This window comes from Lonchura striata, chromosome 5 (assembly GCF_050655825.1).
Source record: "Lonchura striata isolate lonStrDom1 chromosome 5, ASM5065582v1, whole genome shotgun sequence".
Lineage (NCBI taxonomy): Eukaryota > Metazoa > Chordata > Aves > Passeriformes > Estrildidae > Lonchura > Lonchura striata.
Window position 1 is genome coordinate 71,719,684 of NC_140707.1, and position 15,464 is coordinate 71,735,147.

Consider the following 15,464-nt stretch of genomic DNA (forward strand, 5'->3'; position numbering starts at 1 on the left):
AAATGATGATGTTTGACTCTAGTTCAGAAGGTTGAATGATTTCTTTATTATAACTATGCTATAATACATTAATATACTATTTAAAGGAGATACTAAAACTATATATTTACTTTTTAAACTATTATATCTAACTAACTCACCACTCGTGACCCTCTCGCCAGAGTCCAGACACAGGTGGGTTGGACTGGCCATCAGGCTCAATATTCACTAAAATCTAATTAAGCAATCACCTTGAGTAAACAATTCTGTAAATACATTCCACATGGGAAAAACAAGGAGTAGAAATAGAAATCATTTTCCCTTTCTTCTCTCTGTGCTCCTCTGTGGCAGCACATTTCTCTCTCTCTCTCAGGATTTTTCATAGAGGTGCACAGAGAGAAATGAAAGAGAAAACAATTTCTATTTCTGCTCCTTGTTTTTCCCATGTGGAATGTGTTTGGAGAATTGTTTCCCTGGGTTGATTGCTTGGTTGGATTCTGGTGAGGATTGTTTGAGCCTGGTGGCCAACCCAACCCAACTGGGGCTGGATTCTCAGAGAAGGTCATGAGTTGAGTTAGAGATATAGTTAGAACAAGTAGGTTTGTAGTTTTAGTATCTTACTTTAAATAGTATATTAATGTATTTTATCATAGTTATAGTAAAGAAATCATTCAGCCTTCTGAATGGAGTCAGACATCATCAGTTCTTCCCACTGGATTCACCTGCACTTACAATACTCCCCTACAAAAAAATCCTGAGAGAGACAAGAATGCTCCTGCCACACCCCACCCCACAAAAGGCTTTGTCTGGGGGCAGTGTCCCCACCTGCCCCTGTGAGAAACCACCCAGCACCCAGCCAGGAGCAGCCCCAGATTTTGGGACGTGCCCTACCTGATGAGCCGCCCGTTCTCCACGTAGTACTGCACTCGGAAGTGGATGATCATGGGAGGGCCAAACTGGTCGATCCCCTGGAATGGAGGAGGTTTTCAGGAATCTCAGGGGGATCCCAGCATCACACCCAGCCCCTCACCTCATCTCTCTGGGGTCATGTCTGTCACAACCACCCCTTGCCCACCACGCCACCGATGGCATTTTTGTTCCTCGGTTAAGAGTTTGGCACCCGTTTTTTCCAGATAAAATGCTGGAAATGAAGGGAATTTGGATTTAAAGAGGCTGGGTGTGACAAGCCCAGGAGTTCTGCAACACCTCCACTGCTGCTCTCCCTCTCCCAGGCCATCATCCAGCAGCACTCGAGCCTGGGCACCACCCCTCAGCACTGAAAGAATGAAAAGGTGCTTCAGGGAGAAAAAACCCACATTGATTTTAGAATTTGGAAGAAGGGAGCTCAAAAATTCTGCTGAAGGATAAGGGAAGAAAAGAAAACTAGAGAAAAAAACCCCCAGATCTCCAGGGATGGAGCGTGGAGGACGCACCCCCAGCTGGGGCACACGGTGGCACTTAGAGTGACAAGCCCAGGGTTGTGGTTTTGCACATCCACCCCCCAGCCCCACACTGACTAGATGCCCCCCCACCCCTTGGCAGCATTCCCGGGTCCTGGAAGTGACCTGTGACGGGGACAGAGGTGGCCTTACTGCCGTCAGCTCTCCATGCAAGACCTCACCGCTGACCTTGCTGGCCTCCTTCTTCCACTCCTTGGGGCAGTACTTGTAGAGTTTCTGGGCCAGGTCCATGTACACGTGCTCATTATCTGGGAGGGACAGAGGTGGCATCAGCATCCCCACGTGTCCCCTGCCTCCCACCATGCCCCATGAGTGTGGGGGGAGTGGGGAACTGTGACCTCCTCGTCACCAGAAGTGTTAATTTTCACACTTAAGCCCCTGACTTACTCTGGATGACGCTGAGCCCGAAGAGGTGACAATCCTTCAGCCTCAGGAGGTCACACACCTGCACCAGTAACTCTTGGCACAAGATCTTCACCTGTAAGAAAAAAAGCCTTCAATGAGCTCTGGCTGCATCTGTGCCCACCAAACCCCTCAGCAGGACCCCGAGCAGGATGGGGGGTGACAGGATGGGCTGTGGGGCTCAGCTCTCCATGGGGAGTCCCCAAAAGCCTGGACCAGAGCTCTGCCAGGGGTGGGATGCTCAGAGGACCAGGGGGCAGCTCGAGAGCAGTGGGTGGTGGAGGAACCCAGCACTGGGGAGATGTTTTGGGGGCAGAAATCAGAACATTGACAGTCTCATTCCACCCCATGGACACCTTCCACTATCCCAGGTTGCTCCAAGCCCAACTTGGCTTTGGACATTTCCAGGGATGGGGCAGCCACAACTTCTCTAGGAAACCTGTGACAGGGCTTCCCCACCCTGCTAGGCAAGGATTTATTCCGATTATCTAATCTAAATCTTTCCTCTTTAAGTTTAAAACCATTCCCCTTATCCTATCATTATCCGCCTCTTTCCAAACCTCTTTCCATCTTTTTTATAAGGTCCCTTTAAGTCCTGAAAGGAATTTCAACGTTTTCATGACTCAAATGCAAAATTGGGTGGGGGTGAATTAAAAACAAAACAAAACAAAACAAATAGTGGGGGAATTTCACATTCAGTGCCCCATCCCAATCGGAGCCAAAGCCCCTCCTGTTAATTCCCTGGGCTGGAGGAGGCTGAAGAGGCATCCAAAAGGGATTAGTGGGGTGAGGGCTGAAGAATGGGGCTCGTGCCATGCTGTGGGATGCCAAGCAGCAGGTCACCCTCCCCAAACCCCGCTGCTGCCAGCACCACATGGACCAAGGAGACGCAGGAGAGCGTAAACCACCGCCGCAACCTCCAGGGGAATAACTCGTGTGCATTTCCCCGGCAGGGCGAGGCCAGGCAGGCTCCAAACCAAACCCAGGGAATGCAAACACAGCCCCGGGGAGGGGATGGACACGTCAGGCTCGGGAGGGGAGGCTTCCTTACGTTGATGATGATGTTGAGGGAGTCGTCGTTGGGGAGGAAGATGCACACGCTGCGCCGGTCCTGCATGACTCTGTTGTTGTGGAAGGGCAGCTTGTTCATCGTGCTCTGGGCAGGGGGCTCGGGGTGGGCGGTGGGGGGCACCTCACCGGCGGGCCGGGGCGGCCTCGGGCTCCGCGGGCGCCATCCCTGCGGGGGGAAAAAGGGGGATGAGCCCTGGGCATGGCATCCTCTGCATCCCCCATCCTTCCCACCCACACCCCCGTGGTGTGGGCTCGTGCTCGGGGTGTCCCCCAAAAACCCTGAGCACACCCCACCACAGCCACCCCAACACAGCCAACCCCATGGTTTCTGGCCCAGCCCCAAAAAAACCTGAGCCAGCAGTTTGATTAAAAAAAAACCTCAGGAAAGGCTTTTCTGGCATAATTAAAATAAATAGAAGTTTATCCTCTGGGAATAACCCGGCTGGGCCAGCAAGGAGCGGTGCTGGAAGTGGGAAATTTTCCTGCCAGCCATGCAAAGGCAAGGAAATGCTGTGGGGAGCTAAGAGGATCCCCAGATCCCTTCCAACATCCTTTCCCCCAGTTCCGACTCTTTACTGGGGTGAAATAAAACAATCCAAGCACCAACAGGGATTTGCAGACTGGAATTGCCTTTCAGAGCCAACAAACCCATCCTAACACTGACCCCAGGAAATTCTCATCCCGGGGATGAGTATTATTCCCAAAGCACTTTTTACCCCACCATGCACAAGGACACGAATTCTCACATGACACCATGAGGATGGACTTCAAACTCTGACCTAGTTCAGCCTTTTCCTAGCCCAGATTTACGCTGGCACCCAGACAGCAGAGTGGCTCCCTTGTCACCAAATATTTGCTTCGGTCTAAAAGGAAGCGCCTTTGGCTTCCGAAAGCCTGGAATTTGTGCAGCAGCATGGGGAAAAGTGGCCCGAGGTGACTTTTTGTTGGTGGTTCCTGGGGTTTTTGCAGAAGTTGGGAAATCCGGAGGCGATGTTTTCCCACGGCCAGGGCGCCCCGGGGCTGCACCACAGAGGTTGTGTCCATGCAACGTGGATTCTGGATTTCCAACATGCATTGTATCCGTGCACTGCATTCGTGCCTTGGGATGGTGCATTGCGGCCGTGTGTTGCACCGGTGCGTTGCATGCCTGCGTCCTGGCCATGCATTGCACCTGCACGTTGCGTCCGGGCATGGCGGTGGTGCATCACGGATTCTCTGCGTTGCATCTGTGTGCATCACGGTCTTCCACTGCAGCCATGCATTGAGCTGGAACACTGCAGCACCTATGCATTACATCTGTGCAGCACAGACGTGCAGCCTGGCCATGCATTGCACCTACACATTGCACTCGTGCTCTGTGGCATCCACGCAGCGAGTTGGAGCCTCATGGCATCCGTGCAGTGCATGTGTGCGTTGCAGCATGCATGGTGGCATCTGCGCATTGCAGCACTGCCTTGTGGCATCCATAATTTGTGTTGGCGCCTCATGGCATCCATGCATTGCATCCGTGCAGCACACGTGCAAACTGGCTATGCATTGCACCCATGCGTTGTGGCATCCATGCATTGAGCTGGAACATCATGGCAGATATGCATCGCATCTGCGCATTGCAGCACTGCATTGTGGCATCCATAATTTGTGTTGGCACCTCATGGCATCCATGCATTGCATCCATGCAGCACAGGCATGCAACCTGCCCTTGCATTGCACCTACACACTGCACCCACGCATTGTGGCATCCATGCATTGAGCTGGAATATCATGGCAGATATGCATTGCATCTGTGCATTGCAGCACTGCATTGTGGCATCCATGCATTGAGTTGGAATATCATGGCACCTATGCATTGCATCCATGCACCCATGCATTGCACCTACACATTGCACCCATGCATTATGGCATCCATGCATTGAACTGGAACATCATGGCACCTATGCATTGCATCCATGCAGCACAGACGTGCATCCATGCATTGCACCTACACATCAAACCCGTGCATTGTGGCATCCATGCATTGACTTGAAGCATTGTGGCATCCATGCAGTGCACCTGTGCATCACAGCACTGCATTGTGGCATCCACAAATTGTGCTGGGAAACCTCATGGTATCCACGCATTGCATCCCTGCACTGCACCTACACATTGCACCCATGCATTGTGGCATACACGCATTGAGCTGGAACCTCACGGCATCCACACATTGCATCCATGGCCATGCATTACACCTACACATTGCACCCATGCATTGTGGCATACACGCATTGAGCTGGAACCTCACGGCATCCACACATTGCATCCATGGCCATGCATTACACCTACACATTGCACCCATGCATTATGGCATCCATGCGTTGAGCTGGAACATCACGGCAAGGTATGCACTGCATCCATGCAGCACAGACGTGCATCCACGCATTGCACCCGTGCATTGTGGCACCCATGCATTGAGTTGGAGCACCCGTGCAGTGCATCGCTGCCCCACAGCTCTGCGCTGTGGCCGTGCCTGGCACCTCTCCATGGCTGCTCCGTGCGGGAGCCGGCAGCGCCGCAGCCGGGCTGGTGCCAGGGCTCACTATAGATCCCGGCGGGCACGGAACGGGGCTGGAGGAATTTGGCACGGCCCGGCCGGGTGCCGGCAGCTCCCGGGCACCGGCGTGATGCGACTTGCACGGGCTGGGCTGGGGAGGAGCCGTGCTCCCAGCAAAGCAGCTCCCAGCAAAGCAGCTCCCAGCAAAGCAGCCGTGTCCCGGGGCTCCTGCAGCACCCCCGTGTCCTGCTCCCACCCACAGGATCCTCAAGTCCCTCAAGTCTCAAAAGTCCCGAGAGCTTCTTCCCGTGGCAACTCCGTGGGCTGCAGCCGGCTCGGAATTCCAGCCACGGGCAGCACCCACTGCTGGGCTACTGGAGAATCCATCACTGGGATTCTCTCCCCGACACGGGCAGGAACAGCTTCCACTGTCCCAGGGTGCTCCAAATCCTGCCCAACATGGAAAACTTCCAAGGATGGAGCAGCCTCAGCTCCTCTGGGCAGCCTGTGCCAGGGCCTCTCCTTCCTCCCTCACAGCCAAGAATTCCTTCCCAATATCCCAACTAACCTTGCCCTCTGCCAGTTTTAAACCATTCCCTCTTGTCCTGTCCCCCTCAGGCATGCTGGGGCTGTTCAGCCCCACACCAGTCACTGCATTTCCTGCTCCTCCTGCAGCCTGGATTGATCCCAGAGCACCAGGGATTAAACCACATGAGCTGGCGTCAGCAGAGCACGGACGGAGGGAAAAAAACACCCAACCCCAAACCGTAAATTTTGGTGTTTGTACAGAAAACATCCCAGCTCCTGCTGCTGAACGGGAACATTCCATCAGCCCACCACACAGGGACGGTCCCTATGGAGATTCCCTCAGTTCCAGGTGCTTCCCAGGGGCTCTGGCAGCCCTGAAAACTGCAGGAATTCAGCGAGGGGACACACAAAGCCCCTTCCAGGGTGCTGTGCCTGCAGCAGCCCCGGCCAGACGCCGGCAAATTCTTTCCAAGCATCTGCTGCTCATTCCCACAATGTCGGCTTTGATTCCCTGGGACCCCGCGCCGCTGCCCTCGCCGAGTCACTGCTGCTCCAGAGGAAGTGTTGATAGGAGGCACAAACATGGAAGCATGGAATGGTTTGAGTTGGAAAGGACCTTTAAAGATCTAACCCAACCTCCCCAGCTCCAAGCTGGAAAAATCCTGGATTGGAGGGAGAGCCCCTCTGGATTGCCCCGCAGCAGAGGGGGTGACACAGATCACCCCACGCTCCAAGCAGGAACCTCCACCCCGGGCAGGCTTCCAAAGGGTTTTCCATCCAAAGTCAGCTGGAAAAAACACTGGGAATGAGGACTTGAGCATGGATCAGCAGAGTGAGGAGATCCAGGTCTTCCAGCCATGTTTTCCCTGCTATGGGGAGAGGAGCATTAAAACTCCACAGGAAGGCACCGCAAACTGCTCATGACTCCAGAGCTGCGAAAATTCCTCGATCCACCGTGTTTTCCAGGCCCAGGCTGCTGGAATATTGTCTCCCTCCCTGGCACTGATGCCATGGGATAAATCCCGTTGCAAAGCTCGGCTGCAAAGAAAACATCCTGCAAAAAAACCTGGGAAAAGCAGCCAGGGCTGGCACTGCTGACTCGGCGAGGGATTTGCTCATCCTGAGGTCCTGCAAACACATCCGAGGGCAGGCAGAGCCCGGGATTGGTTCAGATGGAGGTGCTGGAGCAGGCTCTTGTCAGAAACAGAAATTTGGATGCAATTCCAGGGTGGGGATTGAACATCGTTTGAACTTGCTGGCTGAGGTGGGGTTTTCTTCCAGATTCCGTGCATGTGAAGCGAGGCTGGGTGGACGGGCAGCGTTTTTCCCTCTCCGTGGATTTAAATGGATTTAAGGGAAGCAGATGAATCTCCATCCTCGTGGGTTTGGGTCAGGTCTGTCCCTCTGTGGTACCCACCAGAAATCCCAGTGACCCCTGCTCAACCCAGCCACGATCCAGAGCCTCCAGGCAGATCCTGTCCATTTATCCATCGACCAAATCCATCCCTCCTCGCCAAAATATCTGCTTTCCAAAAAAATGCAGCCCTGTCAGGCACTGCCATCCCTGGAGGAATTTAACAGCTGTGTGGCTGTGGCACCTGGGGACGTGGCTTAGCGGTGGGGGAATGGTTGATTACAATCCTAGAGGTCTTTCCCAACCTAAATAACTCCACGATTCCCTGATTTTAACCCACCTCCAGGCTTTTGTTCCAGCCCTCCTGAAGCACCCCAGGGGGAGGGAAGGGATCCAGCCCAGGACCCACACGTAGGCAGGGGCCATCCCGCAGCCAGAGGCTGCCCAGAGCGCAGGGCGAGACGGGAAGATGAATTCACGGGGCAGGAATTTCTTGTTTTGAAGAGTCTGGAGTGGGTCTCACCCCACATCACAGGCACAGGTATGCACAGAGCTGTTATTACAAGTTTTAGGGCCGGCCCTTAATGCTGCTTCTCCGAACCCAAAACTCAGATTAATTCCCGCTTGCGGTTGCCCCGTAATTAAAATTGTCTCCAATTCTTCATGAACTCAACAGTTTCCTCCTAATGAAGAGAGGCAGATGAAAGAGACCTTCACTGGGAAAAAGGACTCGGTTATAAATATTCCATTACTTCATCCACCACAAAAGCTATTTGGATGCTGGAAGCTCAGCCTGGGCAGCTGGGGGCCAACCCCCACCAGCCCCAGAAGGTGCCCCCGAGTGCTGGGGGTATCCAAAAACCTCTCCAAGGAAAATTCCTCCAGGAGCTCGCCTGTCTCCACCTCTTCAACATTCTTCCTCTTCCTCATCCTCCTCCCCCTTGGCTACTGCAGTGGGACAACAGCGATGGGCAGGAATGGCTGAGCCACGTGGATCATCCTAAAAAACGGGATGATGTCCCCTCCTGCTAGGGATGAGCCCCACGGGACATCACATTCCAGGGGGAAACACGGGCTGAGCCATGGCAGCTCAGGAAACTGCTGCCCTGCCTATCTTGTCATGCACGGAGCAGAATCCAGCCTGGAAGAGCTGATTTTCCATCCAACCCACAGCAGAGCCACCCCAGGCCTCTTCAGTCCCTGACTTTGGAGCACTAAAATATAAATAAAGCGTCCCTGCCTCCGCCAGGGATGGACACAGAGATGGATTTCTCCTGGCAAGGGCTCCAGGGAGGGGAGGGACAACGCCTGCTCTTCCTCTTCCCTCCTCTGCTCCAGAACCAGCCCCTTCCATCCGATTTCCTTCCAGGAAACTTTGCCTGAGTCTCTGGGATTAGAACCATATCAAGACTGGCTCGGAGAGGGTCGTGCTCAGGGCAGCCCAGCTCCAGAGCCTGTGCCACGGCATTCCCAGGCATTTTAGGAACCATCCTCCAGCACCAACAAGCCCAAAGCTCCCAGAGCTCTGATCCCACTCCCAGGATGACAGGCATCACTCCCATGGATGTGGAGCATCGCCTTTGCTCCCCTCTCCGTGGGCAGGCTGCAGCCCACACCAGCAGCAGCTGCCATAAATCCCTTGGGATTTGGCTGCGGGATCCCTGGACCACAAAGCAGCCCCAAGGGCCAGAGTCACCATCCCAAATCCCTGCAGCACAGAAAGCACAGCCCTGAGTCTCCAAACCACGGAGCTCCCTGTTTAGAAATTAAAGTCGTATTTTCAATTTAATTAACAATATAATATTAAATAATTAATAATGCCACGTAAATATTAATATTAATAATATGCAATGACAAATGTTTACGTTATTTTCTACAACAACACATCCCCAAGATGCTCTGACCCTGGGCAAACCCTTCCTTCCCAGTAGGAGGCACTTTTGGGGAGCCCCATTCTCGATATCCCGCTCACAGGCTCCAAACCCATTCCCGCTCTGGGGGATGTGCAGTGCTTGCTGCACACAGAGGGGGGAAAAATGGGATGCAAAGTGCTCTGCAGACACATAAGAACCCAAAAACCAGCTCCGTTTTATGCCAAAAATTCAAACCCATGCCTGGACTATCCGGAGCTCCTGCTGCCCTCTGTGGCAGGGACCCGTCCTCGCCTCCAGCTCCAAATCCAGCAAAACAAAGCCAAAGCAAGTTCCTGATTTTTTTAATCCTGGGGCAGGCAGAGGCCCTCAGCAGCGCCGCTCTCCAGTTTTCCAGCTGGGAAAGCTCCTCAGCCACGCCACAGCCTCCATCAACTTCCCTGCCCCGGCCGCAATCGGGGAAAGCTTTTTGGGAAAAATATCCTAAGCCCACTTTTCAGTCAAGGGGGAGGGAAAAAAAACAGCATAAAACTCAATTAAGGAGCAGGCAGATATTTTAACCAGCGCCATGGTTTGTATACTCCATCTGGAGTCCAAAGGCTGCCGGGTTTTTTTTTTAGCAGGAGGGAACTGACATCATCTTAATTTCAAATTCCCATTTATTTTTACATCTGGTCTGAATTAATCTTTCTCAGCGTCCTGACTTTCATGTAATGGAATAATTGCTTACAGACTCGGGGTTTAAAGAGCCTGACTAAACCCAGTTTAAAAGAAAAGAAAGCCATTTAAAAACCGATAGTAAAAAATCCAGTACCTAGAACCAAACTCCAATATGCCTTCGGGATTGGGAATTTTAAACGGAACATCTCTTTCAGGCAAGAGAGCTCGAATTAATCCCAGCTCTATCCAAGATTCGGAGAGGGAGAGCGAGCCCTGTGGAAAAACACCAACACAAAGCAGCCCAGAATTAGGCAGAGCAGCAAAGCTCCATCGGTGCCACGCGGAAGCACCTCTGGAAAAAGCAGAGTTTGGCTGAGAGGGAGAAACATCCTGATGGCCAGAAAGGCACTGGGAGAGGAGCAGGGAGAGGAGGATTCGGGAATGGGAGATGGCAGGAAGGTGGCAGGGGGCCAGGGGCAGGGCAGGGTCGGGATGTGCCTCACTCCCACGGGCCAGTCAAAGGACACAGGAACACCGAGGATGGTGCTGGGAAAGCTCAGCCCCATCTCCCCACTGCCCCCAGGGCACCGGGTCAGATAAAGCCCAGCTTAGGACTGCATGGATTTATCCTGGCTGCTGCCAGAACGTGGCAGGGATACGCATTCCTGGTGGAGAGGGCCAAGGGTGACACCACCAGCGAGCAGCTGGCACCCAGAGCACGTCCACGGGGTGGGGGGCACCCAAGGGTGAGGGGAGCCCGGTGATAACAGGGTCCCAGAGGTGGCTGTGACCCAGGAGGATCCATGGATGAGAGGATCACAGCTGTGGGAACCAAGAGATGGGAACCACGGCTGAGGGGACCTGTGGGTCACCACGAGGCACAGAAAAGAGCTGGCATAGGCACAGAGGACCCACGGGTGAGGGGACCCAGTGGGGTGTGTGACCCATGGGTGAGGGGACCCAGTGGGGTGAGTGTGGCCCAGGGACAAGGGGGCCTGTGGGTGAGACCCAGGGCGAGAGAGGACCCACGGGCAAGTGTGACCCAGGGACAAAGGGACCCACGGGCACCCATGAACCAGGAATGAGGGGACCCATGGGCAAGTGTGACCCAGGGACAAAGGGACCCACGGGCACCCATGAACCAGGAATGAGGGGACCCATGGGCAAGTGTGACCCAGGGACAAAGGGACCCACGGGCACCCATGAACCAGGAATGAGGGGACCCATGGGCAAGTGTGACCCAGGGACAAAGGGACCCATGGGCACCCGTGAACCAGAGACAAAGGGACCCATGGGCACCCATGAACCAGGAATGAGGGGACCCATGGGCAAGTGTGACCCAGGGACAAAGGGACCCACGGGCACCTGTGACCCAGGGACAAAGGGACCCACGGGCAAGTGTGACCCAGGGACAAAGGGACCCATGGGCACCCGTGAACCAGGAATGAGGGGACCCATGGGCGAGGGGACCTGGGGGTGAGTGTCAAGGGTGTCACGGGTGAAGTGACCCGTGGGCGAGTGTAACCCAGAGACAAGGGGACCAACGGGGCAACCGTGACCCAGGAATGAGGGCACCCGTGGGTGACGGTGACCCACAGCTGAGAGGAGCTGCGGGTGAGTGCGACCTGAAAGCAACGCGTCCCGTGGGCAAGGGGACCTGTGGGTGAGCGCCACCCACGGAAAAGGGTCCTAAGGGTGAGCGAGACCCGTGGGTGAGGAGACAACGTGGCCCACGGGTGAGCGAGACCCGTGGGCGATGTGACCCAGCGGGCAAGGAGATCCGTGGGCGGCTCAGACCCAGGGGCGAGGGGTCCCGTGGGCGAGCGCGCCCCTGGAGCGCGCCCAGCGCCGGAGCGGCTCCGGGGTGGCCGTGGCCGTGTCGCGGCCGTGGGGGCCGTGGGGGCCGTGGGGGCCGTGGGGGCCGTGGGGGGTTCCGGCGGAGCCGCAGCTCCCGCGGGCGGGCGGGCGGAGGAAATGACTCGCATTCCTGCAGCCGGGGCCGCTCGCAGCGCTCCGGCTCCAACTCGCCCCCCGAGCGCAACAAGCGGCCGCGCCGGGCCCACCCGCGGCACGGCCCCGCGGGGGCGAGCCGAGCCGGGCCGGGCCGAGCCGGGGCGAGCGGAACGGAGCGGGACCGGGCTGAGTGCAGGCGGGCTGAGCCGAGCCGGGAGCGCGGTGCGGGGCGCCGGGCACGCACCTACCTGCGGCTGCGGGAGCGCGCTGCGTGCCGAGCCGTGCCGAGCCGTGCCGAGCCGTGCCGAGCCGAGCCGTGCCGAACCCCGCCGTGCCGAGCCGAGCCGTGCCCAGCCCAGCCCGGCCCAGCCCATCCCGCCGCCCCCGCCCCTTCCCGGGCCGCCCCGCACCGCCCCGAGCGGCACCGGCGCCGCCTCCCGCCCCGGCGCCGTGCCCGGGACAGCGGGGAAGGGGTCGGGAGAGGGGTGGCCCCGGCCGGGAGAGCCGAGTGCTGGCCCCGGAGGAGGCTCGGGGAAGAGCCTGAGCATCGCGTCCCCTGGGAGGGCACACGGGCTCCGTCCCTGCGGGATGGAGCCGCCCGAAGGTGCCCGGGAGCAGAGCGGAGCATCCTGCAGAGGGGACCGGCTGGGGATGCTCCGGGGGTTGGGAATCTCTGCTCTGGAGGGCTGGGAGAGCTGGGGGTTGGATTGACCTCACAGCCTCTTCCAGTGGGGCTCCAAGAGGACTGGAGAAGGAGTTTAGATACAGGGAATGGTTTCCCACCGTCACAGGGCAGGGATAGATGGGATATTGGGAAGAAATCCTTCCCCGGGAGGGTGGGGAGGCCCTGGCACAGGGTGCCCAGAGCAGCTGTGGCTGCCCCTGGATCCCTGGAAGTGCCCAAGGCCAGGCTGGACAGGGCTTGGATCACCCAGGGACAGTGGAGGGTGTGCCTGCCCATGGCAGGGGTTGGAACGAGATGGTTTTTAAGGTCTCTTCTAATCCAAACAACCCTGGGATTCAAGGATCTCCCAGGGAAGGGACTCAAATGTCCTCTGGGGGGGTCCCAACTCTCTTGTGTAGGGGAACCCCACACCCATCCCAGCATCCCCAGCCCTTGGACATCGGAGAATCCCAGTTCTTAAGATTCAGGTTGAGGCAGGAGCAGAATTAAACCCCATTCCCATTAAATCCCCCACAAGCAGCTGGATGAAGGTGAGTGGGGCTCGCTCGTGCGAGGCCTGGCCACCCTTTGGGGCTGATGCACGCACGGATCCCTCTCCATAGGTGACCCCAGGCCCGGAATAGCAACAGCAGCAGCACCATAAATTAGCAGCAAAGCATCTCCTCCTTCAGAAGTGCCATCTGGCGAGATTGTTTTTGGAGGAGTTATTTATTCCTCACTTTTAACTGTCTAAAGGCGTTTCTCGGGCTGACCTGCGAGGCCGCCTCGGCCCCCGCAGTCTCTCCGAGCCTCTGGGAGAGAGGAGCCGCTTGTTCCCAGCCCTAAATAAAGAGCAGCTCTGCTGTGAACACCCTGACACTCCTTGCTGAAATCTGTTTGCAGCTCAGCAGATCCTGCTGGGTAATTACATTATGGGAGCGCACGGCACCGGCGCTGGGAATCCAACGCGCCGCTCTCCCCGTGGCAAAAAACAACCTGGCTTTCTGCAGAGCTGGGGCTGGGCATCCCTCGGGTTTGGGCTCCCTCTCATCCCCCTGTCCATGCCAGCTGGAATTGAGAGAGGCTTTCTACCCCACAGCTCCTGCTCGAGTCCTTGCAAAGCCACTGGTGCCACTGCCAAGGGCACGGAGAGCATCCTGTCCAAGCAGAGCCTGTCATTCCAGCCAGAAATGCCCTTTTTTCCCCCAAAAAACTCCCTCTGGAAACACCCACCCTGCAGCGAACACGGGGGGCCAGCCAAGCAAAGCCTCCCTTTGGCCGATTTCTCCGAAGCCACAAATCATTTTTCGGGTTGTGGGGCGGCCCAAGCGGGACCCGGCCCCGTTGCTGCGGTGCTGAGGAGGACCAGTGGGTCCTGCTGAGCACATCCCAGCGCCATGCCGAGGCCTGTGGAGCACAGGGATGCAGGAACCCAGCGCCTGCCTTGCCGCAGAGGCTAAATAAAGCAGCAGGAAGAGCTCTGGGATGCCAGCGAGGCGATGTATAAACACCGACGTGGATGGCGCGGGCGCGACGCCGCTCCAGAGCCGGGGGGAGGAAAAAAATCCCGGCTCCTTGCAACGGGAGATGCTCCCGGGGCCGGGGGAGAAGGTCCAGGAAAAGCCATCCCAGGCTGCAGCGTGGGGAGAGCTCGGAAAGATGGAGCTCAGCCAGGGTCCGCTCTGCCTCTCCTCTCCTGCGAGAGGAAAAAACCCCAAGAGTCCCAAAAGTGACATTTCTCTCGCAATCCTGGAATTCATCTCCCTCAAAGATCCCAAGAGTGGAACCACAGATGGGAAATGGAAAAAAAAAAAGTGAATTATTTTGGGGTGGGTTTGTTTTTTGTTGGTTTTGTGGGTTTTTTTTGTTTTTTTTTTTTTGGGGTGGTTTTTTTTGGTTTTTTTTTTTGTTTGTTTGTTTGTTTGTTTTGGTTTTTTGGGTGTTTTTTTGCATCTATAGGCCTATCTCCAGCCCCTAAATAATATTAAATTTTTTTTTGCATCTCTAGGCCTAAATAATAATAATTTAAAAGATTAAAAAAAATTTTAAAAAAACCCCCAAAAATATAAAGGTGGTGTGGTTATGACTGAAAATATCATTCCCATAAAATACACGGATTTCTCTCATGCTGGATGTGTTTTAGATGGAAAGGACAGGAAGCAGCAGCAGCTCACTGTGATCCTGCATATCACCAGGCGAGTGTTTCCCATCCCAGGATTTCAATGCTGGCATTGTCACTGGCAGGGATAGCCACGGAGACGTGGGAGCTCTCTTATCTCACAGCGTCCCTCGCATTTTGTTCGGGCACAAAAATTATTCCAAAAGCAACAAAATAACAGCTCAACACATCTCTGCATCCCATTCCCTTCCCAAAGGCTGATGCATCAGTTGTGCCAACCCAGGATTGCTGCTGTCAGTGCCCAGCACCCGTTTCTAGGGATTTTTGGGATGTCCTGCTAGGAAAATTTACCCTGGAGCAGCAGCACAGGGATTTCGGTGCTGGCCACAAGCCTTGTGGGGTGCATTTGGGGACAGGGGTGTCACCGCTGCTCGGTGACACCTGGCACAGCATCACAACGATCCCGATGGGCCCCTTCCAACTCAGCATATTCCAGCTCTGGCTGCAGCTGGGATTTAGAAATTCCTCCCTGGACAAGAGAGGAAAACAAATCCCAGCTACTGTGAGCGGGCTGTGCTGGGGCTGGGAAGGTTTCTCAGCCCATAAGGGGAAGAAATTAAATAAAGAATCCTCGGCGCGGAGCCACAACAGCCGGAGCGTTGCTATAAACTCCAGAGAGGAGCTGGACCTCACTTCCATTCCTGCATTTCACGGGGATTTCCAAGGAAGCTTTCCCTCCCTCCCTACCCAGGCTGGGCTGGGCGAGTCCCTGTTCCCCCCAGCACAGGGTGGAGGGACCCTCTCCAGCTTTTCCTGGGCTTTTTCGGAGAACTCCTCCTGATTTTTGGCCATAAATACCCAATTCATAGAGATCTC

The 15,464-nt window shown here is 55.6% G+C and overlaps 1 protein-coding gene across 7 annotated transcripts in view; it reads right to left on the reverse strand.

Annotated features, from left to right (window-relative positions):
• The window catches only part of FRMD6 (FERM domain containing 6), a 43,333-nt gene that overhangs the window by 9,331 nt on the left and 18,538 nt on the right, over window positions 1–15,464 (reverse strand). For 2 of the 7 annotated variants that reach the window (XM_085581038.1, XM_085581039.1), the window contains 4 exons: window positions 2,893–3,078; window positions 1,827–1,917; window positions 1,545–1,687; window positions 871–947 (listed from right to left, as the gene is read on the reverse strand). In XM_085581038.1, coding sequence (XP_085437164.1) covers window positions 871–947; window positions 1,545–1,687; window positions 1,827–1,917; window positions 2,893–2,991 — 410 coding nt within the window. In that variant the 5' untranslated portion in view covers window positions 2,992–3,078. Of the gene's footprint in view, window positions 1–870; window positions 948–1,544; window positions 1,688–1,826; window positions 1,918–2,892; window positions 3,079–10,006; window positions 10,126–12,049; window positions 12,173–15,464 lie in introns of those variants that run through there. The other 5 variants (XM_021538452.4, XM_085581036.1, XM_085581040.1 and 2 more) reach the window with 5 other exon arrangements.